Consider the following 24,889-nt stretch of genomic DNA (forward strand, 5'->3'; position numbering starts at 1 on the left):
TTTAAAATTGCATAGCCACTGTAAGTCTGAATCTATAGATCTATAATATCTAGAACTTTTAGTTTATTTAGCCACACCTTTTTGCCCATGGTTGTCCCATCTCTCAACACCAGCCGGAAACTCCAACAGGTTGAGACAGGTCTGCAGCTTTATTACCAAATCCTGGGGGAGATGCAGGTAATTTAAAATTACAGGTTGATAAAATGCACAGAATCAGATACACACACTCTGAGATGGGCTGGGCACTGATTAGTTTGTTTTAACTGTTTCTGACTTTCAAAATCTTAGACAATGCCGGTCAGGCCACACACCCACACACCCATACAAACCGGCAAAACTAAGGAGTGTCGTATTTCTGACGAGCCTCCATAAAGGCAGACCAATAAGAAAACCGTTCACCCGAGAGGCACACATGCCATCCTCAAGCAGAGACAGACACATTTAAACCAGCTGGTGCAGAAACACACAGATGCTTCAATGAATCAGGAGTAAATTCGCCCATTCAGACACTAATTTAACCCTTCAACTTTAACTGGCTTGATTATACATCCGCTCCACAGTGAGATGCAAAGCAGATACTTTCTACAACTTCTTTTCGCCTTATCATGGCTCATTGTATCAATGGCACGAGATGTGATCGGATCAGGTCACTCCTGTCTCACATCGAGTCCTGCAGACGACGGACTGACCCGCGTCACGTTTCTGCGAGAGGACGCACCCGGCGCGCACTCCCTGTACCTCAGCCTGTGGTCCGAAGACATGCGCCCGGTAACCTGCGAAGTGAATACCGACCCACTGGTCACGGAAAGATACCTTGGCCTTTGCGGCAGAAGCGGCACGCAGGGTGGAGAAATCCCCCAGAGGTTTAATATCAGCATGCTGTTGGCTCCGGATGCGCCCTGCGCGCTCGTTTCCTCCAGCGCGCCAGAGTTGACCAGGCGCAGAAGAAGTGATGGGACAGAGGCAAAATCTCGGAGGAAACGGTCTTGGATATTTCCTGGGACGCTGTGGTGCGGCACTGGAAGCAAAGCAGTCGGATACGACCAGTTAGGTGAGATTGATTAACTAAAATATTATTTTGTTGTGCTTTTTTGCATCTTTTCTAACCGCTATAGGACGCTTTAACACCCTTTCATGCATAGCCATTGTAGATGGCACTATAGGAAGTCTGGGCCCTCTGAAAGAATGTAAAATACAGACCTAAGGGGGGGTTTTAGGGGCCCTCTCCAGCTGCAACGTTACATCCCTAGACATACTGTAGATCAATAGGAGATACAATTATTAGAAGGTTTTTATTGCACATTTATCATACAGTAACTATGCACTCCACTGCAGTGAGTACAATACTGCAGACCCCATAAGCACATTAGAAAAATATCACTCACATTTTACATGAGATAAAACCAGTAATCCATGTGACATTATATAGTAGATAGAAATTTATAGAGAGAACCTTTATTAAAATGTTTTATTGAATTTAATTCAATTGAACTGGACTGTGTTGATATAAAATATAACATCAGACATTTTGGGGATATTATTGCAATAATGTTAAATTAAGTGGAGCTTATGGCTACAGTCAGTTATTGGACACAATTCAAGAGGAATGAGAATGAAGTTAAATTTATAGCATGAGAAAGTTTGTTGGACATTTATTCGGTAGTCACATCAGAAAGATGTGCCTCAGTAGGTTCTTTGAATTAAAGATCTTGGTTTTACAACCCATACATTTAAAACTGTCTTTGAAGCTTTTTTATTTTAAATTAGAGTAATTTCTGCATAAAGACTTGCTTTCATGCAAACTGCCCTTTGATCCTTTGATATGTGACTGAATTCAAACCTTGTCGTCCTGCACAGGCATGTTTGAGAGTACGGATAGATGCTGCCGAGAGCACGACCACTGCCTTCATGTCATCCCAGCTTTCACTAGGAATTATGGAGTCTTCAACTCCAAATTCTTCACCGTCTCACACTGTGACTGTGACCAAAGGTGAGCCTCAGCATTCGCACCCTGGGGATCCAACACTGAGTCGGGATTCCAAGTATTTACCGACTCTAGGGAAACTCTTGCAACCAGTAACGCACCCCCCCCCTTGATCTGTCCCCGTAATGCTCTGGCTGTAGCACGGACGATCAAGTAAGGACAGACCTGCTCCAAAGGGTGAATGTGTGTGTGTGTGAGTGTTGAAGGAAGTTTAAACCTTACACCTCCTGTTAATGAAAGCATGCTCCTCTCTGGAATGCTATAAATGTATTATTACGCCAATAAAAAAGTGATTTAAGTAGAAGAACTTGGGGCCAAATCATATGATAGAACTATTCATCCAGGAGAAATAAATACGCAACTGCAATCAGCTCTCCAGATACATTTAATGTCAAGAGCGAACACGCTGCTCTCTATTTTGGTGTCTGCAGGGCATTCCATTGCCACTGCATTATCTAGTGCTGACGGGTGCATGTGTAATATGTTCGCCCTTTAAACTCTTGGTGACTGAAAAACATTTTAAGAATTCACCTCTGAGCTAAAACTTTATCTGTCCTTATAAACTGTTTGGACTGCCCAAAATGTTTAGACAAAACCAGGCAGCATTCAACCCACCACGTATGTGATTGTTTTGACTGGACTGTCGCTTGGCCTTGGCTTGTTCTTTTCCTGCCTCTCACCAGGTTTCGGCAGTGCCTCATTGGTGCGAATGATACCATCGCCAGTATGGTGGGTTACAGCTTCTTCAGCATCCTGCAGGTTCCCTGCTTTGAGCTCAAAGAGCAGAGGCGATGCACTGAGATGTACTGGTGGGGAATGTGAGTAATGTAATAAGTAAACAGTATAAGTGCAGACCATAAAACGAGACTTTAGTTCAGTGGAAAGTGCAGATATGGATACATGGGAAGCTAGATCAGCAGGTGTGACACTGCGGCTTGTAATAACATGCCTGTAACTCTGCCAAACCGCGTAAAATCATGGAAGGCACCGCGCCACTTCTACAACTCCATTCTGTTTCCACAACTTTATCTATTAAGTTACTAACAAATGCATACAAACAAGAAGTGATTAATGGTTAACCTTTACACTGATAGTATTGTGATGACAACTTATACTGTAATAACTATAATTTAAGAGGTGCGTTTCTTCATTTCTAACTGTGCTCCTGTAATTATCTTGCAAGAAAAGTACAAACCACAAGTGCTTGAAATATTTGCAATACAGTACCTCTTTAAAGTTAAATAAATATGCAAGGAATGTTGAAAATAGAGCATAAACAGTTTTTGAAAGAGGCTCTCTTTTTCCATGACTTGGTTTTTAACATGCACGTTTACTCTCTGTAGGTGTAAAGTAGCCAATAACGCGCCATATGCCGTCTTCAAAAGCCCTCTCCCTTTCAACACCACTGATGTTACAAGCCAATCTGGGGACAACGCTAATAACAACAAGTTAAAAAGTAGTATGGGGCAGCGTGTAACCGAAAGCCCCGTGATGAGCACAGAGTCACCCAAACATGAACACAGATGTAGTTACAAAGACTCGCCCAGAGGAGACATTTTCTACCGCAGAAGGACAAAGGGGAAAGGATGTAAAAGACACTGGAAACTGTATACAGCAGCCACCCAGATTCCCCCAACGTCAAGGGCTCACGCCACTACTCCTTCAAATGAGACCAGTCTTGTACATGCTTCTAAAAGTAGTGCATCGATGTCAAATAAAAAGAGAGCTGGAAGAAAGAAGAACAACAGAAAGGGCCTGTCAGCTCGACCCACACAGAGAAGCCACGTTCCACCACGGGTGAGCACAAGCTCTATTCCACAAAATCTGACAACAGAGGAGCCAACACTTCAACTACACCTACCAACAGCCATCACCGCCGTGACCAAAACCACCAAAAGGCGTAAAAACGTTCCCAAAAAAGGTCACTGTTGTGGATTCAGGATGCCTCTGAGGGGCGACACTTTTCAGCCTCATTGTAAAAGTTGTCTAGAGCGAAACATGACAACTGTTACCCCCTCAATAACCACATCTGGATTACCGATCAAAGTGACATCACTTGATACGCTCAAGCTAAAAAAGACCAAAAAAAAACCATCCAAACAAGACACGCTGAAACCACTCTGGAGTACAACTACTTCTGCAGCGCCGGCCACAAGACGACTAAAGACAGCAGCCGCCATTCAGAAGGTCGGCAAGCCACAAAAGCAGTCCCATCTACTACGGAATAACACAAGCCAGGAGCCCATGGGTAGAACCAAAGCCACAAACACACACACAGACCGAGGCCTGAAACCAAATGTTGCACTGCATAAAGGTGACAGGTGAGTGTATGCGGCTGCTGACCACATCACCTCTGGCGGGGCCCTTTGCAACCTAAAAGGTCCCTCTTCAGTATCTAAATGTAATGTTGACGTCCCATTAAGCACTTAGTACCATTTGAGATGAAACTGTTTAAATCCATCGAAATGAGATTTATAATTTGAATTCCGCATTTAATTATAAATGAAAAATGTAAAACACTATGTATTCATGAATTACAAACATTTTATAAATGACAAAAAGAGTAAAATATCACAATTAAAACTACTTATTTATTATTATTAATAGTATTATCAAGTGAGCAATGCTGCCACTGTGGAAAGGTGACGATAAGGGCTCTAGTTATGCCCCCTACAGGTGATCATAGTGTTATGTGTAACATCAGTAGGCGACTAAATTCCTCAGTTACCTAAAGAAATGTGGATGCACTAAGATTATTTGCGACATAACCTGTGTTTATTTTTGCTACTGCAGACAGCCGGCTCTTGTGTGGAAGCCTCAAACATCTGGACGAATGTAAATACAAAATCCCTCCTTTGGAGAAGAAGTACGATCTGCAGAACATGGAGTCAAAGACTGCCTACCACTGTGACTGCACCAGCCGGTAACAGCATTACTGTCCCCATTTCCCCTCATATTTGTATATTTGCATATGCACCTATGCAAGACTATTTTCTTTTCAGAATTTATAATCATTCAAATACATGCCAGGGGCCTGTTTCACAAACAATGACACCTGCAGAACTGCACTGAGTAGCAGCCTGGAACATTATCTAGTATCTATCTATTAGGCTCTGTGTTTTACTCAGACAAATTGTTCTTATAACTTATTAGACAGCCCTCTGTTCTTCTGCTCCACTGCTGTAAAACCAGGGTAGATATAGAACATTTATTTAATATTTTGACAGTTTCAGAACATTTAAATAAAATTCCAACTTCAACTTCCCTGTGTTTTGGCCACAATACCAGTAGCTCAACATAGCATTATTCTCACAAACATAGTCCACTGAGACCTTGCACAGTTTTTGAAGCGGTCCAGACTAAAAGCTATTTCCCCAGTAATCCATAATGACTGCGTTTTGCATTCCTGAGCTACTTCAAGATTCGACCCGCAGGTTGCAGTGAGATGAAGTAACCACAGCAACTTTGAGCGAAATGAGAAGTCATGTAGAAGGTCTAAGTGGAGCACAGGATGTTTTTTTCTTTCTTTTGTTAAGGATCTTAGTGTGGTGGCGCCATTGGAATTAGTTATAAAGCTGTTTCCAGCAGTGTCCAGTTTCTACATCGATACAGGGAGTACAGAGTAATAATAAACTGCAGGTATAGTTGCCAAAAATAAATAAATAGGACCAGGGTCATAAAATAACTGAAATTTCATATATAACTTTAACATTAACGATGACTTTGTTCAATCAAGTGTCCAAGTAAGCTGTGACAGTGAACCAGTATGCCCAGTAAGCCTTTTCTCACACCCAATATTTTGACATGTCACAGCAGCAAGAGCTGCAGTTCAATGGCATGACTTATGGGAACCGTTGAAGGGTGGGTTCATCATTTTGTTGGTTTGTATTATAATCTGGTGCCCACACGAACAGTAAAACAGGTTTAGCTTGCTGTAATCATTCCTCTTGTTCGTACTGGCCACTAAGACATCTCTTCCCAATGTGCTTTCAATGTAAGTGATGGTGCGAGGAATGATTACAGCAAGCAAGACCTGTTTTATTGTTCATATTGGGACCTACCTACTAGTGTGTAAACTGTTTAAATGGAACTGAGTCATGAAACAAGTAACACTTCTCTGCTGCCCAATGACAGTTTTAATTTAGATGGTGAAACAGCTTAGTCAGGATTATGATTAGCGTGCTAGAGTGCACTTCATTACGTTTTCTCCACTGAAACGGCAAAGGGCAATTTATCATGTTTTGTCCACTGCTGCTACAGTATGACAGGTCAGAATGGGTGGTTAAAATAGGGCAATATGTGCCACGTAATGCCAAAAAAAGAGAGAATAACATCAACAAACTGAAGCTACCAATTCATCCATCATTGATATTATTAATTACATCTGTGTTTTTCCTTTTATAAGATGTCTGCTGTGAAAAACGCATTATACGATTTTTCTGATTACGGATTGTGACTGACTGTATGCAACACTCACACTTACAGCAGCACATGTATGGTGAGATTACAGCACGTTATAAGAAAGGATGAAGGCCTGCCCCCACAGGCAGCTTTCTCTTTCTTTGTCTTCGTCTCTCTGAGTCACTCACAAATGCGTGTACATCACACTCTATTGTTTTATTCCTGCTGTGTTTCCCACTTGATTTTCTGTACGTGAGAATGTAAATGGCCTCTGCTTGTCTGTCTGTCAATTTTACAGCTTGGCTGTTCAGATCGAAAGCTTCAAGCAACCCAGTACTCTCCCCACGCTACTGATGGATTTCGTCTCTCAGTACTGCTTCAAACTGCCAGAGGAGAAAAAGTGCCACAGCAGAAAAAGGTTTTAAGCTCTGATATGCTCATTCATGTTAATCTCCAGACAACTTTTAGTTACAGAAGTGCCAGACTCCTAATGTGTTAACTCAGTTTGCTTGTGTAACAGCTTATTCAGTTGGGTTTCTGTTTCTGATATGTTTTTATATGTTTCTTTTCTAGCTGTTCTAGAGGCTTCAGTAAAGCTTCTGACCTACTTCGAGCCCTTAAGAAGATAGAGGAAAAAGACACTGCTTGGGTGCGAAATTCAGTCAATGACAGAAAAAGAGGGATTCCTGTTCGTCTTTATAAGCGATGCCTAAGGCTGGAAAGAGGAGCTGATATTATGGCACAACTCACACGATTATAGACTAAGCTTCTATGAGCAGCAACAATGAATTTCATGAGCTTTACATTTCATGCAGCGTTTTCTGTTTCGCTCTGAGGCTGTAAAATGGCAGCAAATTGAAAATATTCAAGTACTCAAACCCTCGAACGTTGTAATATATTAGTAAGTAGGCCAAAGATAAAAACATATTCATAAAGAACTGTAATAGAAAACTGCAAACCATTAGACTGTGCATTGGAAATTTAATAAAATCATTTATTTTTTGTTTCTGTTTGTATCTAGTAATTGATTTAAAATCATGTTTCATTAATGAACACAAGGTGGCATTCTACTATCTGCACTGAATATTGATTAAGAAAGGAAAATAATTAGATCTACTCCACGCTGCTTTCCAAAACAACTCACACAGCCTGCCAGTTATCATAATGAATAATTAAAGTTTACAAATATAGGGATGATTATTCATTATTGGAAACAAACATTTGCTTGTTATAGCTTTTATTGTAGTGTGATCTTTACCTACCTCTTATTTTGTAATACACAGATGAATCCGGTTCAATGTGCCTGCCCTGTGCCACTTTATGTCATAAACTTACAGTGTGTTGACCCAAAGATCCATTTTCATTTAACTATACACTGATTATATCTTTTCCTTCCCCAAAAATGCGACCAGGGTCAGATTTTAGGAAATAGGGGAACCTATTCATTCACTTGTTTTGTTTTTCTTTTACCTCCTAATTCATTTTTATAAAATTATAATAGCCGCATAGGCTAGAAAACCTCTGGATTTTCATGCTCCTCATTGCACCTTACAATTTAGTCTGGCATTAAAAAAAGGCTACATTAAATCTTACAAAAATATATGTCAAGGATGAGGTGCAAGACTTATCTCCACTGTGGTCTCATGTACAGTAAATATGGTGACTCCTAACATCCACCTGACCTTGAATTTGTTGTATAAAATAACCTCTAAATCTGTCTGCGGTTCCCAACCTTTTTGGTGTCAAGGACCCGCAAACTGACTCACTGATGGGCCGCAGACCTGCATTTGATAAGATGAACTCTCAAGGCTCTCTACCTGATAAGATCTACTTATTCTATAACTGTCTGCACTGTGGCACATTAACAGTGAAGAAGAGTGTGAAACGTGGGGGTCGGGACTCCCACTAGGTGTTGCCAAAGCTTCATGAGGGGTCATATCTCAGCATTTGTTTGACTTCTGTGAAGTAAAGTAAATTGTCTAATAGAACAATGGCCAAGCAACAGGGACAAGAAAACACAGAATTTGTCTTTTAAGTCTGTATGATTGTTAAAATGATTAAATAATACTGACAGGGTACTCTGCTCAAAATGAATCCAAATCACTTCTTGCGTTCACTGAGTTCAATATTTGGGTTCATTGTACAGTTCTGAATGTAAATATCCATAAAATATGTCACTTAATAAGCGTTTGTCATATTTTTTGTTTACTAAATGACAGAAAAGAGGTCCCTTTAGGGCAAAAGGTTGGGAACCACTGTTTACTCAATTAAATAATAGGCAAGTGAAATGAAAATAAATTTAAATATTTTTCTGGGGACCCCCTCAAGGACCCATAGGGCTCCCCGGACCCCTCTAAACCAAACAAAAACCGCCCCTTGTCTTATCATCCCAGTAATAAAACTGTTGTTGTTAAAGACACCAACATCATGAATCCTTGACAGCTCTCTCATCCTGGGCCGCGGTGCATGCTGGGAGCGGCTCGTTGGCCTTGGAAACATGGCGTCTCTCTGACAGCTGCGAGACTCTCATTATCTCCTACCAGCCGCTGACACACCGGGCCGGGCCGCAAAGCGGGCGGACTCTAACTGTGAACCGACCGCAGCACGGATGCAGCCCGTCGTCCTGAACAGCCTGTCGTTGTAACGGCGCGGGTGCAATAGCGGGTTTTTTTAGCACGGGTGTGCACGCCCACTCTGCTCGGTGGACGTTATAACGATTTAACCCGCACGGTGAGTTAGCCCCGCGTCCAGCTAACCGAGCCAGACAGAAAGCGGGCTACTGTTAGCACGGCACGACCACCCATGTTACGTGAAGAGGGAGCTGCCACTACGGTCTGTCGCACACGTTAGGGAGGGCACTAAAGAGCCCGCGGAGGGAGACACCATCGTCGGATAAAAAACGGCGACAGCAAAACGGCTTGGTTGTGTTATTGTAGCTCGCTTAGCAGGCTGGCTAGGGCGTTTCTGTTCACTCTGTCACTGAATTTTTAATGTTCGACCCCTTTGGCATCACTGTCGGAGGAGAGAGCGATGGGCTCCGGGGCTGTAGATTCGTCCCAGTGGCTTTCGGTGAAGGAGGAGACCATTTTCCTCCACGACGGACTCATTCGGGTCACAGATCTGGCCGAACTGCCCAGTGAAATTGGAGTATCGGAGCAAGGGGACACCGAGCAAGAGGTGGGTGAAACACACACACACAGAGACACACACAGGCGTAAATAAAGGTTTATATACATATAAATCCATATAAATGTAGAAACACAGTCTATTTGTTTGTTTTAATGTTTAATTGTGGTGTCACTGTGAGCTGTAACGCCGCCCTCCGCTGATAACGGTTGCGCTAACGTTTGCAAGTTTCCTGCCCCTGTACGTGTTATTGACCCGCTGTCAAGGAAGCAGCCGTTGGTAGCTCACTTCCTGTCAGTTCCTTCAAAATAAAGCTCACGTAACCCCCGGGGTTAACTGCAATGTGTGTAATTTAGGTTACTAGGTTGTTGTTGTTGTTGTTTTTTTTTTTTGCTATGTATGTAATTCAAATAATACATCATGAGATACTTTAAGTTACCACTGCGCCTCAGGGTATCAAGTTGCACAGCTTCAATTTTATTAGAAGCTTTTCCTGTGCAGGAACCTTCTCATATTGCACCAACTGTAAACATTTATTTTTAGGGGCTAAGAATGGCAGTGTTTTCTGTGACAGCCTAGGTTTTTATGTAACTTAATAATCCACTTACTTTTTATTTTTTTAAAAGATGGTAGCACACGTGGTGGAGCAGCTACACCACTTAATATATATATATATATATATAGTGTTTTATAATCACTGTCAGGAGTAGCATACTTAACAGTGACTCTCAACACAAACAAGCAATGTTGTCTCAGATGCTTGATGTAAAAACAGTATGTTTTTTACGTAGCGTTTAGGTTTAATGTGCCATAACAATGAGTGCGGCAAATGTTTTTAATCTAGAAGGTAGGCTTTTATTTTGAAGGTTACATCTGGAAACCGGATGTGTGTGTGTTATTAGGCTGCGGAGACTTTACAGTGATGCAGATGGAAACTTCGACCTCACAACAATGTTATATCCTCGATATTTCGGTACTCTACCATGTAATAAAGGTAGAAATACTTGTATTCAGCAGTCTGTAGAGTACATTTGCCCCAGTATTCATGTCACATGTTCCCGGGCTTGCCTCTAATATCTGGTTGGTCGTACAAAAGGATAAATATTAGACAATGATAGACAGTGACTGGAATTAATGACACCTTATCTCACTATTGTCATTTAGGTTAGCATTAATATTTTAACCAATTCTTATTAAATAACATGTAGTTCGTCCAACACATCCATGAAAGTCATGTATCTAACTTTACCTTTACAAGACTTCAGGTCAGTTATCCACTTGGTTACACTTTATAGAAAAAACATAGAAATATATGAAAACATGTCTAATGTTTTGTGTCTGTTGAATATTAAAGATAAAGGTATGTTTGCAAATTTGCGGCTTAGACACACAAAGGTCTTTTTGAAATAATAATTTAGGAAATATATATATATATCATATGCATATGCCAACAGATGGATTTGTAGTCAAGCTTATAGCAATGTGATGGGAGAAATTGCATTTTGTCACAGTTCCACACTTCATAGTGGGAAATGTGTTTGACACAGGGAGTATGCTGAGATTGGTGCAAGGCTTTTGTGCTCCTCAACAGACACTGCCTGCTTGATTAAACTTTTACAATGTACAGTGTGGTGCATTCAGCTTGTTGTATTACCACAGCATAACCTATTGACCAAGTTTGTAACCGGCGCTATAAATGACCAGTTTATTATTTGTCTTTCTCCAGTCCAGTACCACATTATATGCAGTACTGCTATTAGTACCTTAATCAGGAATTTATTATGTCATTAGCGTTAGTAGTTCTAGTGATAGAAACACAACAGCTGCAGAATCCTCCTTAACCATTCAGCAATCAGCCACATGGCGTTTATTTTGCCTGATAAAAGTATTCAAGCATATGTTCAATCAGCAGCTCAGCAGATGACAAACCACTGGTTAATTAATGAATGTGAACGGACAGCTTTCAATTTGACCACTCACCCTTTTTTGTTTTTTCATTTTGTTAAGCTCAACAACAGACATGTGGAGACACACTGACTTTTTGTTTAAGCCGCTCTCTCGAACAAGAACAAACAATGTGGTCATACTGGTAAAGGCATGTTAACTGACAGCTGGACTTTTCACTTGGGGAAACACACAAGATGTTGTTGTATTAATTAAAGGCTGTTGCATACTTTTAACATTGGTGCAAACTTTGGCAGGCAATATTTTAACAGTGTCTATCATGGTGACCTAAAATAAGGTGCATGACATTGTTATCACATTGGACGTATGGACATTTAATGTAATCAAAGTTAAAACTTCCACATGCATTTGACACATAGTATTAAATATAAACTATGGTTACATTATCCTCAGGATAATTTAACCTGAGACTCATTAAGCTGACATGTTAATTAAAGCTTTTTGGAAATGAGATGGTGTAGGTACAAATATAGAATATCTTGTACAAAACAAATTATGTTTAATATTATCTTAAATGTATATTGTACATTTAAAGCAAAGCTGTAATAGAGCAGCCATGTTTGTTTGTGTCAGCCTCCTGTTTATGATAGTAGCTCATACCAACACAGACCCATCTTCTTATTCTAGGTTATATTCTGATTCTTTACATTTCTGGTCCACCTCGGCGACTGACTGGGTCATTCGGTGCTGTTTTCGTAGGCGTTGTGATGCTGACTATTTTTATCCGCTTACAGCAGTGTTTTGCAGAGCAAGGTGGAGAAGGCCCAGCATCCAGTTAAGGAGTGTTACTGTAACATTAGTAGCATTTCTGAAATTCAATCAATACAAATTGTGCCTGCTAAATGGTATAATGGATTTTTTTTTTCTTGTCCATGATTCGTGGGCCAGAGTGTAATCAATATCTGAAATGCTGCCTAAGTGCACATGAAGCACATTGTTTCACTTGTGATAGGCTATCCCAAATGTGCCTTGCTACGTCTGACCATTATTTTATAGACCGAGGAACTGTAGACACCAGGGTTTATTCTGTGGAAGTGATCCGTCGTAGTACCGTGGATATGCTCTAGGTTCTACCAATAAATCATAGGCATGATCGAAATAATTAGCTCAGTTTTAAACTAAAGTGTTGGCTTCATATGAGCCTACAAGATATGGAAACCGCTGTCTTCTCTCACTAAAGTGTATTCTTCTCTAAAAGCTGCTTTGAATGTAAACTTAAATTCTTTCCTGCTTTTCTGTCTTGGCCCACAGATTCTAACATTTGAGACGAAGAACCCGGTAGAGCTTGCTGAGCGTCTACGTGCTGTCTGTGGGAATCAAAGCAATGCTTATGCACGACTGCTGGAGTACCGTCTCAATGCTCTGCGTGGCCTATGGGGGGCCCAGCGGCAGCTGGCCCTGGAGGAGCAGCAGGAGCGAGAGGGAACTGGAGGGGCTGATGAGGAGACCTTGGCCTTGCTCAAAAGACAAGGTCTGCTCCAGCAACCCGAGCAGGCGCCCTTCACCTCCCGTGTCGGTCTGCTGCTGGTCTTCCCCCTTTTACAGTCCCAGACTCGCAGTGACCCGGCGCTCTGCGGTGTCACAGCAGAGGTACTGCTAGCCTGCCTCCGGGACTGCCAGCCGCTCAGCCTCAGCAAAGAGCCCGCTGACTGCCTCAATGGCCTGGAGGGGCTTCTCTGCTCCTGGCTGGAAGATGGTGCCCAGGAGTCAGGCCAACAGCAGGGGCAGGCTCAGCCGCAGATCCTCCACACACACAGACAGAGGGAAAACGCTGCTGCCGCTCTTGTGGCACTTGCCTGTGCCAGGTGAGGCCATACATTCTCTCCCTGCTGTCCCACCTTCGCAATTCTTAGGATCCCTCTGTCGGCTCTTGTAGACAAACCACCACTATTCAGCAAAAGGTTGTTAGAGTTGTAAACACTTTACAGATGGCATATTGTTACTTTATAAGTTTTAACTTCTTAAGATACTTTGTAAGTAACATTACGAGTAAAAAACTTATTGAGAAGTAAGCGCTGTCAAAATACTGTGATTAAACAAGTATCTAGTGAAAGCACTACTGAGTTATGGCTTTAGTAACTCCACTCACAAGCAGGTCAGTTATTCCTGGCAGCCAAAGCTAAAATAAGCACATAACTGACCAACTGATTAGTTTCTCTGCTCTCTCTCAGTGTACATGCTACATGAATAATCATGCCTGATTCAGTGCTCAAAACCTCCCAGCACACTCTATAGCAGTCTCGCTTCAACGTTTGCGCTTCTAGATAAAGAAGTAGCTGAACATTGTGCTGACATTTGTGTATATCCTTAAACAGACTTCCTGCTCTCTGTCAGCTCACTGTCAGCGCAGTGCTCTGATGTTCTGATCTCGAGCTAGTGTTCACAACCAGAGCTTGCTGTGGTCTGAACTGAGCTCTGTTAGCATGAGCTACTGGCGCTGTTTGAAAGTGACACTTGAACAGAAGAAAAGTAAATTGTTTTTGCATCCTGCTGTAGCTTCCTTGGGGGATAGGCAGGGTCCTATGCACAGTATGATGTATGTGTAAAGGAAGGGGTGGTGCTAATTCTTTTCATAACAACTTGTCCTTTGCTCATATGCAAACCCTCCAACAACAGTAACAAAATAAGTTAAACTGTGATCGAATGTAATTGATGTACATTTATGTTTGTCACCTATCCCGCAGAAGAGCAGAATGTGCTCTTTTTTGTTGCATTTGTGGCTGAACTCCGGCTTCTGCTGGTGACAACTGATCTTGACTTGTCAAAACCAGAACTCTCCACTCTTTGTTCAGCCTCTGTTGAGGCTGAGAGCTCTTTGTTGTGGGGAACCATCCAGCCCCGGTGCCTTTTCACCGACAGTGGAAGCTAATTAAAGAGCTATCAGCTTCGCTCCCCCTCACCAATGATGGGGTCGGTTAGTAAATTCCACTGTGTGAGAGGGGTAAGTAAACAAAAAGACTGCGATGTTTACATAGTGAGGTGGAGAAGGGGACAGACACGTGACTCATCTGTCTGTCGCCTGTGGAACATGTAAACACTGAATCAGACATACATTCCTGTACAACACATGGCAGGATTTCCCAGGATACCAGTCTCCCAGTAACACTGTAACACGCTGGTGATACACAGGACCAAGTGTTTTCATCTTTTTAGCTCCCTTGCTGCCATATAGATTTGGCGCCACGTGAGGTGGTTGACCGTAAAATGATGTCATTACTATAAACATCAATAGTATCGATCAATAGTAATCATAATCATCATATTGTTTAGAGTTGCAACGGTTGCTGAAGTAGATTAGTTGTCAATTTTTAAAGGAATTTAATAATTAATTGATTCATTGTTTTTGAGTAATTAAAAAATAATTTTCTCCAAATTCTGTGATTTCTCTGAATATTTCCAGGTTTCTTTAGTCCTCTGTGACAGTAAACTGAATATTTTTTGGGTTGTGGACAAACCAAGACATTTGAGGACGTCAGTTTGGTCTTTGGGAAATAGTAATCAACCCTTTTCACAATTTTCTGACCAAACTAGTGATCAATTAATCGTGAAATGGTCGACAGATTAATAGATAATGCAAATAATCGTGAGTTGCCGCTCTAATATTGTTATATCTGTCCTTTCATTTTCCTTTTTAGCCCAGTTGAAGACATTTTCCAAAGCAGCAGTTAAAAACCTCGCTTCTTTTGAATCAAAGACTGCCAGAACAGCACTTCAGGAGACCTAGCATAGCTCTTCTCCCTGAATATAGAATTAGTTGAACGTATTCAGTTAATAGCTCAGTCTTGGATGAGGCAAAGCTGTAAATGAACACTGCACAAACTTAAGCAGGTTGCTCATTAGACAGTGCAGAGAGAGTCACAGAGAAAAATAAGCTCTCTGCGGCACACTAAAGGAAAAGATTATTTTATTCACATTAAAAAAAGATCGCATTTTAATTCCCAACACATTACATCGGATCCCCTCCATAATTCAAGCCCGTATTATTCCACTTGGAGCTCCAGTTGAACTGTGTAATAATGAACTTTTACTTGTGTTTCATGCTGAGGCCTCTTGACTTATCTGCCAAACTAATTCTCCAGGGGATCTCTGAAGACCTTCATCCACACAGTCCACCTGCTGCAGAAACAAACCGATCTGGGCCAGCTCCCTGTGTCAGATGTCCTGTACAGGTAAGGATAGTACTTCAGTTCAACTGAACAACAGTTATTAGTGACTTTCCCTGTGTGTAACCTCCTCTGTATCCTGCGTCAGACTCCTGCTCCTGGAAGGAGGCCCAGGCTCTCCATCCTGCCTCCTGGGGGGCAAACACAGTGTGTCCTGGGGTTTTGAGGACATGCTGCCCACACCTGATAATTCTGCTGGAGGAGCAGAGAGTAAAGGTAAAAAAACATTTCTATAAACCTTTGTTGTGATCAATTTTACGTTACAATTCTGAATAATAGGTCACAGTAGATGCAGTTCCCTCATGTGGTTGTGATAGATTATATCTTGTACACATCAATGTCGAGTTTTCTGGCTGGCAGGTTGTGAAGAGAGCTGTGCTTGCCATATTTCCCATCATAATACTGCCCCTTTTTTATTTATTTATTCATCTTTAGATTATTTATAATGCCCTTTGCGTGAAATGCATGAATTGTGTGAAATCCAAACCAAAATGGGAGGGGTTGGGTGTCAGTGCCTGGTACAAGGCTCATTTGGCCTCATTTTACTGTACAGTGTAACTTAGGGGAAGAGCTGTGACTGAGACGTTCAGGCGTAAAGCAGATGAGGGGAGAGTGTATTCAGTCTCCAGCAATCCATCTCCTGACCTTGTAGAGTGATCTGGGCATATAGCCATAGAGCAGGTTCGCATATTTACATTTTAATCTGACACTAGATCAGTTTCTCAGATCTCTGGAGGCATCACAATCCTCCAAATGAAAAATTAAGCAAAGCAAACAGATCCCTTGACCTTGTTCAGCATCATTACTCTCTGCTCCCACTCTCCACTTCGTCCACTATCTACTTTCCCATTCCTATAATCTGTCATCGGTCTGTCATTAACCTTATATTGAATTATTTTTGTCCCTGTGTCTTGCAGACACTGACCTAGGGCGATGTCTCGCCACAGACGGACTCTATCTGTATACCACTAACTCCTCTGGGAGAGGACTCAGCAAGCTGGGCTCTGGTTTACACGGCACACTGAGGTAATATGACACTCCTTCCCACCTGCCTTTCTTTATCCACAGCATTCAGAGAATAGCGAACACTAAAAATATCTCTTATCACGTACCCATCCCAATGCAACAATGGTGCTATTTCCTGGAGAACTTTAAACCAATATCTGCAGTACACAGTCACATCCTCCCGTCTTTGATTGATTTGGTTGATTCCTAAAAGGGACCAAAGTGCGTGTGCCCTGCATCTTAATTCCATGCTGTGGTAGCAAATTACTCATTTTGTAAGCAGAAGGCAGCTTCCTTCCATGTGCTAGATGAACAAGTATACTGTTTTTAATTTCCTCCAGTATTGTTTTTGCCATGAAGAGCAATCTGGTTGGGCCAAGCCGTGTAGCGTGTATTGAGAGGGGAGCCCTATTAACTGTGTACACCTCTTACCAACAGTAATATCTTTATAACACAACAATTAATAACCCACAACTAACTCTCATTAACAAGGCAAAAGACCATAGCACACAACCATTTATGAGAATTTGTTTCTTTAGTGCAACTCTTGCAATGACAACTAGATCTGTACACCCATAACAGCTTTATACTAGCACAAAAACTCCTTTCTTGCAGGATACTCTCAATTAATTGTCATTGTCAGCACTGAATATAGTAAACAAGATGCTTAATTTTGTGGAAAGGGATTGGGATTTTAATGTCTGCAGAGAACACTATCAATTTGTAGATGACGTATACATGTGATGTGATCCTCTGTTGGTACTCCAATAATTTTGCATCAGATCCAAGTGTCTCAGCCGGGTCTTCGACAAACAGGTCTACCTTAAAGCAGAAAAACAAACTATTAAAATAGAACACAATACAGAGCACAGAAATAGATGCACTGCTTGTGTTTGTGCAGGGGTTTTGTGTACTGTCGAAATGAAGAGTTGGAGCCTGGCTGGGTGGTGTTCAGCAGCGGTCGTCTCCTCCACCGTCCCTCCTCCTTTGATGCCAAGCCTCATCAGCTGTGCCAGGTCATTGACCCCTTCACCCTGCAGGTATTGTATACTTTCGTTCGACTGTATTTCAGTTTGATAATGAATCGTTCAGTTAATTTGACATTGTAACTCTTGTTGCATTTCATTTTCAGCGTGATTCTCGCATAAATTCTTATTTGTCATTTAAACGCTGTTTTATTATCCCATTAGGCAACATTAAAATGATTTCATCATACAAACAAGGCATGAAGGCTCACAATGGGGCAGCATTTCTCTCTATTCAGGATGCAATAAAGCCACAACGCAAATATAAGAGATGAAGAGGCAGGATAGGGAATAGCCATAAACATACATGACTTCGAAGAAAGACGAGGGCTATGTAAAAGCTATTTTCAGTCTAATTGTGGCCATTAAAATCCAACCAGCGCTTAAAAATTCAGTTGAAATGACAAGCATAGCCATAGCCAAGGCTAATGTTCGTTGTGCCATTTTCAGGTGTGCCAGATTGTGCCCATGCCAGCCCATCACTTCCCCGTGGGCAGCAGCATGACCACGCTGCACCTCTGTTCAGATGGCACCTATCTGTACTGGGTCTGGTCCCCAGCCAGTCTCAATGAGAAGACGCAGAAAGGCCATTCTGTCTTCATGGATGTCTTTCACCTGTCTGTGAGTACTATATGGCCTGGAATATTCAGTAGGTTCAGCTGTATGCAGTTTGTTTATGCCTGTGTTCTGTGTTTGATGTCTTCTCGCCCCCTGTCCATGGTGCAGACACAGACAGGGTTGTGTGTTGCAGACATCTTGCAGGAGAGGGTTATTCTTACTCGCAAGGAAGGCGAGTCTTCAAAGTGCTTGAATGAGCTTCTCTTGAGTCGAATGTCACGCTTCCGGGCCTCCCATTCTGCCACATTGGCTGCTCTAACAGGCTCTGCGATCACCAACACTGTCAAAGAAGAACAGTCTGGTAATTTATCAGCAAGACTCATAAACTTATAGCCATCTAAAAATGATATATGGTGATTAAAATATTTTCTGGTGACATTTCTCCGTTTAACTCTTTTATAGCTGTCAACACTAGCTGTGGGCTCCCTCTGAAGACCCTGAGAAAGACGCCTATGTATGTTTGCGGGACTTATCTAGTGATGCTGGTCTCACCTCCTGGTGTATCTGGGAGCTCTGCCACACGCTCCCTATTTGGGGGTACCAGCAGCCTGTCCTCTCTCAAAAGTAAGAGCACATGGAGACACTGTTGATTTTTTTTTTTCATCATTAGTCCTAAGAGTTTTGCTGTGATTTTGTTTTTTTTTTCAAAAAGTTAAAAGATAATGTGATTAAATGTGAGACACTACAAGCAAAAACATCTATCAGTTAAAACCTTATTCACCTGTTGTGTCTCCCCTTAATACGGCTTGAAGTCCTTTGTAAAGATTGATGATAGTTAGAGTTACATTCTTTGAACACACATAACATTTGAATAGAGACATTTACAAGTTCCGGTAAAAAAAATTGCATTATTTGTGATTGAATCATCAATGAAAGTTTAGTATATGGTCTTATCAGTGATGTGTTTATTCACTAAACCTAACTTTTCATCTTGTGTCAGTTTTAGCCTCCAGCCTGGTTTTTAACCTGGCTGACGGTCAGTTCAGCAGCCGTGCAGACCTCATTGATGCTCCTGGCAGTTCTTTAGGAAGGGGAGCACAGGTGGCAGGACTTGGTAAGCTCAACTTTCTTCCCATTATGCTATTATGTGTTGAACTCACAGTCACACAATGCATTTGCAATTTAAGTGACATTTATTTCTGTAATCTCTGGCTTCATAGGAGCATGTTATGATGCACTGAACAACTTGATCTGGACGTGCTCCAGTGATTACATAGATCAATGGTGCAATCCTGGGAACCAAGCCTTTCATCATGTGTGCCATAGGCTCGGTGTTAGCCATGTCATCAAAGAACCCAAAGGTAGATAAAAAACATATACCGAAACCACCGGATGCTGTTTGTGTGAGGTCAAGTCAGAAATTTGAACATCTGTAAAACTTTCATTTCACAGAGGAAACTGTGGCCACTGGTGAGGTGATCAACCAGCTACTTCATCATGTAGGTGCTATGTGTATCCACCAGCTCAACCTGCTGGCAGCCAGCAGTAACAGCCTGCCCCTGGGGGCCCTACTCGGTAAACAACATCCCATCGAGGCCCGTCACTTTAGCAGCATCTGTGACATTATGGAGAAGGCCATGGTCAATGGAGACACCTGCATCATCCGCTGCATTTTGGTGGTGTTCCAGGTCAGTTTGAGTTGCAGCTGGGGGCAGTTTGGCACAAAATGACCTAGCCATTCTCTGTGTTTTGGAGTAATTTCTTTGTCTGCCCTCTCCAGGTGGTATTTAGGTTTTTTAATCCTCAGTCGGAGCAGAATAGGGAGAGTGTGCGTCGTTCAGGTCTACTCCTGTGGCAGCTACTCATGGCTCCAGTGGATCAGATAGGATCAGAGATTCAGAAAGAGGTGTGCCTGGCCATCAGGTACGTCATAAAACAGAAACAACTTCAAATGCTTTCGTAAAATCAGTGGTCATAATGATATTTAAATGGGCCTTCTTTTTTTACCTACTCTCTGTCTCTGTAGCTCAGGCCTGAATACTTTGTACCAGGGGGAGGCTGAACTTAACAAACTGCTGAAACTGGTTTTAACTGAAGGTGATTAAGACACTACTTTTAATATAACTGGCACTTTAACTGTTTTGTGGTGAATATATATAATATTCTGTGTATTTGTGTGTGATACTAGGTGAAAGAAACAGTGGCCTGTCTCAACTTCGTGATGTCATCCTTACCAACTTGGCAGACCAACTGCAGAAGAATAGATTTGGGAGTGAAGAAGATGACCACTACAGGTAAGTGGCCAGCCTTCAACTATGGGGTAGCATCTGTTCCCAGAGCCTTTGATAAGCAACATAGAACAATGTCAGAGCTTAGCTTAAAAAATTAAGTTAGCTTCCTGTAGTTGTTTACAGTGATAGAAATCCATCTCTTTTACAGATTGAGTGATGAACTGCTGCACTGTATCCTCAAGACTGTAGTCCGGGAATCCTGCCTCCTCATTACCAAATGTCAGACTGTCGCCCGAGATGATTTCCAGAAGCTGCTCTCCACTGTGCCAGTACGAATTTCAGTTCAGCAGAACAAAATGCCATCTGTGGTGACTAAGATAACACGTTTTGTGAAATTCCACTTTTACAAACTTGAGATGGTTTTCCCTGTCTGTAGGTGGTCTCACCTAGTCTGCGCTACCTCATGGCTGTTCAGAACCACCTCCTCAGTAACACCATTCTTATCCGTCCGGATGATAACGACGACAGTGACAGCTCCCTACAAGGGGAAACAATGAAGGTACAGGTAAACATCCCCTTTAAATACCCCTACCTCTGTGCACGTGGAGTCTTTTGTCGTGTCAGTCAATGAGAGACCAATCCACCAAACGGAGCCACGGGAGATGAATGTTATGTTATGGCACTGCATATTAATTTATGGCCTTAATGCAGTTTTGATTATACCTGTTAAGAGTGTTATATTAACTAAGGATGTGTTGTTTTTAAATATCACCAATCATGGTTACTAATTAAAGAATGAAAATGGATCAGTCTCATCTGTAAACCAACAGCTTAGATTGTGCTAATATATGGATCTTATCTGTTTACATAAAGGTAAAGAAATGTTGTGTGTACACTTTACATATTGCATGAAAGAGATATGATCTTCTTGGAAGCAGTGGTTACGTAAGTGTGGGCCTGTGCTGTGTGTGATCCTCAGGAGCTGCAAAGTAGTATCCTGTCCCTAGCCACTAAGATCCTGGTGGGATGTGATGAAGTGCTGGAGACCCTGCAGCAGGTGACCACGGCTCTAATTAACAGCGACATCCCTGACAGAGAAACCAGGTGAACCTTTAACTGCATCTTTTCAGGCTGGAAAAATAACCCTTTGTTCAGCCAGCCACAGTGGCTGCAGGATACTTTTAAAATCAACTAGCCACTTATTTTATTACATTGCATGGGCAGACTTTTGAAGTCAATGTGTATTACCATAAAACCATAATGTAACTGACAAAAATAAAACCAGACATGATGTTCTCTTGGTTGACTCTAATGCACTATTCTACCGTGAAACAGGATTTAGCTAAACCTGAGTAATGCTTCAGCCTCCTTTTAAAAAGAATAAAAGAGTCCATGAGAAATCATTTATGGACGCAGGTTTCTTACCTCAGTGTTCTGCCTAAGATCCATCACGTTAACATTTATGTTTTTTCGTTCTCTGTTCTTGTTGTTCAGGTTGAAAGGCTTGGAGCAGGTAACTAAGGCCACCATGCTTGGGCACCTGCTGCCAGTGTTGCTCACCACTTTGATGCACCCCAACCTGCAGACCCTCACCCTCGCTGATGCCCTCATGCCTCAGTTGGTGCAGCTGGTCCTCTACACCAGCCAGGTTGGAGTCTTGCCAATCCAAAAGGCAATTCTTGCATTAAATGAATTTATTTTTTCCTTGGGTAGAAAAAACAGTCATCTTTAAAGTACTTATTTTCACTTTGTTTTCCAGACTGCCCTGTTACTAAAGACACAGTCTCCACTTTTCACTGAAGAGCCTCCACTTATGGGTGGCTCTCTAGGACAGGGGGCGAAGGCATGTGCTGCTGATGACAAGTACGTTTTCTGGAGGTCCACCGTCAGTATGTTCGCAATAGATTTCACAGGTGTACCTAATAAAGTGGCAACTGAATGTAATTGCTAGCTGTTTTGTCTGTCATAAGCTTTGTTTTCTAATTTGTCTGTATCCTTGATATAAGAATTCTTGACGAACGCGAAGAGCCAGGTTTCCTGACTGGACTGAAGATCCCTGCCCCATGGGCTGCTGGGAAGACTGTAGAGACAGTGCACCCTGTGAGGGACAATTACAAGTTCAAGGAGACGGTACACATCCCAGGAGCCCGCTGCCTGTACCTTCGCTTTGATTCTCGCTGCTCCTCACAGTATGACTATGACAAGGTATTGACTCCCTTCGCTCTTACATACACTGTGTGCAATTTGTCAAGCACTGCAAAGCACTGGTTGGGGATATTTTACATTCTTATATTCTCTGATATTTTAGTTGGTGATCTATGCTGGTCCCAACACCAACAGTCGTAAAGTGACAGAGTATGGAGGGAACACTCTGGGATATGGGAGTCGCAGTGTTCTGGGGACAGGATGGCCCAAAGACCTTGTCAAGGTAAAAGAAGTTGTTTAGCACACATGAACAGTGAATAGGTAGTGCACATACATTCTTGAAAAGCAATTTTTTTTTTCTGTGTCCTGTTTTAGGTTGAAGGAGACACTGTGACGTTTTCTTTTGAGATGAGGAGTGGCAGAGAACACAACACCCCCGATAAAGCCATGTGGGGGTTCTCCTGCACTGTTAGAGCTCAGGTAATCACTGGCATGTCCCAAACATCTGTATTTAAGGTTGTTTAATCATACTGGCAGCGTGAAACACGAGGAATGCCTGCTAATTCTGAGGATGCTATTTGTTTTTGTTTTCAGGAGTCATCCGAGGACGTCTCTGGAGGCCTCCCCTTCCTGGCAGACCTGGCACTGGGTCTGTCAGTGCTGGCCTGCTCGATGCTCCGCATTCTGTATAACGGGCCAGAGGTGACAAGAGAGGAGGAAGCCTGCCACGATTTGCTCTGCTCAAAGCTGCTGCAAAGGTGACGCAGCTAAATAAAAATACCACAAAATGTCCCCCAGTGATATTGATTGTCTGTGTGATAAATATAGCGCAGTGCAATAATTGGTACACATTCTTCAGTGGTATGTAGTTGAACACAGAAAAACTATGGTAGCTAAGGTAACAGGCTTTGTTTTGTTTTTGTTTTTAGGTGTCAGTGGCAGGTGGAAGCAAATGGTGCAATCTCCCCTGCCCTCACGCCCAGCCCTTCACCTCTGCCACTCACTATCGAGGAGGACCGGGAGTTCACCTACCCCTCTGATGTGCTGATCCCACCCCCAGGCCTCATGCCAGGGACCTACTTTGACTTGCCTCGTATCCGCCTCCCTCCGGGCATCATGGGTAGGCTACGAGAGGTGTCCGGAAGGGCTCGACCACAGTTCCGTCCTAGCATCAAGTAAGAGGGTCACACTATCACAGCACAGAGAACATGAAAACAGTGCTAAAATTATAAAGTACTGAACACTAGCAAGGTTAGGCAGCACAAACAAACTCTTCCTGAGACCGTAATTGTGAACAAAGTCCACAGTTTTCTAAAGGAATTATGTAATAAAATCTGAATTTTCTTTTTAGACTGTTCCTCAAATGATCAGAATATCCCTCCAAGTCCTTGTGATTCTGATTAGGCTGACACATTCTTCTTTAAAATTGAATATCTAGGCTTTTGTATGCCTTCTAGCTTGGTTCATAGAGTGAAATTTTTGATTTAGTTCTGATGGTTGTTTTTAAGATATTGGTTTTCCTCTCGGCATTGCAGCTCTCCCTATCCATAGTTGATTAGTTTCTGAATGTAAATTGGATAAAGGAGGTGATATTGCTTTAAAATGGTGACGATAGATACCCAGTACATATATATATGTGTGTGTGTGTGTGTGTGTGTGTGTGTGTGTGTGTGTTTATAAATGTTTTTACCATTTTGTTTTCTGTAAGGGAGGTGATCAGGCCAGATGTTATGGAGGAGGTAATAGTATCTTGCGTCATAAAACATCTAAGCCTGGTGGATGCCCTTCAGTCACTTGTCAACTACCAGTACCGTGAGGATCACGCAGAGGAGTATGACCTGGTCTGTAAGATCATGGCCGAGACTTTCAAGAAGATCAATGCTATGGAGCGTCAGCTGCAGGTGAGTTTTTTTTTTTTTTTTTAAACAAATATACTTTACACAATGCACACTGTTTGTTTGCTGTATTGTCAGTTATTCAAGGAAGTTCTACATTAGATAAAGATTAATAAAGCACTTTCTTTTTGCTGCAGGGACCAGAATTTTTTTTTTCAAAGCTATATTTATTTTCAGCCAGAAAGTTGCTATATTGGGCATAGTTACACTACCTTATTATATCTCTAATCACTGGAATGCTGCTGATATAACAACAAATTGGAGAGATATTCCCCCCACGGGCAGTATATTAAAATGCGACCTGGAGATATGAGAGTAATATTGAAAAACAGCAGAATATTTCAAATTAAAATTAGGTTGAGGCTCACCAAAAGAAGAGTTTAGCTAAGAA

At 42.0% G+C, this 24,889-nt stretch overlaps 3 protein-coding genes across 8 annotated transcripts in view; all 3 read left to right on the forward strand.

The window, feature by feature from the left end:
• Window positions 1-392: 392 nt before the first annotated feature.
• Window positions 393-4,473, forward strand: LOC127376517 (group 3 secretory phospholipase A2-like). Its single transcript, XM_051423467.1, has 4 exons — window positions 393-1,051; window positions 1,858-1,990; window positions 2,668-2,802; window positions 3,328-4,473. The coding sequence occupies exons 1-4, from the start codon at window positions 565-567 to the stop codon at window positions 4,307-4,309; spliced, it is 1,737 nt and encodes a 578-aa protein (XP_051279427.1). The 5' UTR covers window positions 393-564; the 3' UTR covers window positions 4,310-4,473.
• A 282-nt stretch (window positions 4,474-4,755) lies between these two features.
• On the forward strand, window positions 4,756-7,391 carry LOC127375990 (group 3 secretory phospholipase A2-like). The gene is made up of 3 exons (XM_051422452.1): window positions 4,756-4,907; window positions 6,684-6,803; window positions 6,959-7,391. The coding sequence occupies exons 1-3, from the start codon at window positions 4,867-4,869 to the stop codon at window positions 7,143-7,145; spliced, it is 348 nt and encodes a 115-aa protein (XP_051278412.1). The 5' UTR covers window positions 4,756-4,866; the 3' UTR covers window positions 7,146-7,391.
• Window positions 7,392-8,866: 1,475 nt separating this feature from the next.
• Window positions 8,867-24,889, forward strand: part of LOC127375726 (probable E3 ubiquitin-protein ligase HECTD4) — a 38,769-nt gene continuing 22,746 nt past the window's right edge. For 2 of the 6 annotated variants that reach the window (XM_051421906.1, XM_051421908.1), the window contains exons 1-26: window positions 8,867-9,562; window positions 12,728-13,281; window positions 15,556-15,645; window positions 15,728-15,855; window positions 16,557-16,665; window positions 17,546-17,684; window positions 18,120-18,290; window positions 18,396-18,588; window positions 18,690-18,851; window positions 19,228-19,341; window positions 19,448-19,588; window positions 19,680-19,915; window positions 20,008-20,150; window positions 20,254-20,324; window positions 20,416-20,521; window positions 20,667-20,787; window positions 20,895-21,023; window positions 21,438-21,562; window positions 21,953-22,130; window positions 22,218-22,321; window positions 22,465-22,663; window positions 22,767-22,886; window positions 22,979-23,083; window positions 23,198-23,361; window positions 23,533-23,778; window positions 24,312-24,504. In XM_051421906.1, the coding sequence (XP_051277866.1) occupies window positions 9,416-9,562; window positions 12,728-13,281; window positions 15,556-15,645; window positions 15,728-15,855; window positions 16,557-16,665; window positions 17,546-17,684; window positions 18,120-18,290; window positions 18,396-18,588; window positions 18,690-18,851; window positions 19,228-19,341; window positions 19,448-19,588; window positions 19,680-19,915; window positions 20,008-20,150; window positions 20,254-20,324; window positions 20,416-20,521; window positions 20,667-20,787; window positions 20,895-21,023; window positions 21,438-21,562; window positions 21,953-22,130; window positions 22,218-22,321; window positions 22,465-22,663; window positions 22,767-22,886; window positions 22,979-23,083; window positions 23,198-23,361; window positions 23,533-23,778; window positions 24,312-24,504 (4,188 nt within the window). In that variant the 5' untranslated portion in view covers window positions 8,867-9,415. The remainder of the gene's footprint in view (window positions 9,563-12,727; window positions 13,282-15,555; window positions 15,646-15,727; window positions 15,856-16,556; window positions 16,666-17,545; window positions 17,685-18,119; window positions 18,291-18,395; window positions 18,589-18,689; window positions 18,852-19,227; window positions 19,342-19,447; window positions 19,589-19,679; window positions 19,916-20,007; window positions 20,151-20,253; window positions 20,325-20,415; window positions 20,522-20,666; window positions 20,788-20,894; window positions 21,024-21,437; window positions 21,563-21,952; window positions 22,131-22,217; window positions 22,322-22,464; window positions 22,664-22,766; window positions 22,887-22,978; window positions 23,084-23,197; window positions 23,362-23,532; window positions 23,779-24,311; window positions 24,505-24,889) is intronic. The other 4 variants (XM_051421909.1, XM_051421910.1, XM_051421907.1 and 1 more) reach the window with 2 other exon arrangements.

This window comes from Dicentrarchus labrax, unplaced genomic scaffold, assembly GCF_905237075.1.
Source record: "Dicentrarchus labrax unplaced genomic scaffold, dlabrax2021, whole genome shotgun sequence".
Taxonomy (NCBI): domain Eukaryota; kingdom Metazoa; phylum Chordata; class Actinopteri; family Moronidae; genus Dicentrarchus; species Dicentrarchus labrax.

Coding starts and splice junctions, on each gene's coding strand:
- LOC127375990 (XM_051422452.1), top strand. CDS start 4,867: ATGGAGTCAAAGACTGCCTACCACTGTGACTGCACCAGCCG. Junction 4,908..6,683: donor CACTGTGACTGCACCAGCCG/GTAACAGCATTA, acceptor TCAATTTTACAG/CTTGGCTGTTCAGATCGAAA. Junction 6,804..6,958: donor AAGTGCCACAGCAGAAAAAG/GTTTTAAGCTCT, acceptor TTTCTTTTCTAG/CTGTTCTAGAGGCTTCAGTA.
- LOC127376517 (XM_051423467.1), top strand. CDS start 565: ATGCAAAGCAGATACTTTCTACAACTTCTTTTCGCCTTATCATGGCTC. Junction 1,052..1,857: donor AGTCGGATACGACCAGTTAG/GTGAGATTGATT, acceptor CGTCCTGCACAG/GCATGTTTGAGAGTACGGAT. Junction 1,991..2,667: donor CACTGTGACTGTGACCAAAG/GTGAGCCTCAGC, acceptor GCCTCTCACCAG/GTTTCGGCAGTGCCTCATTG.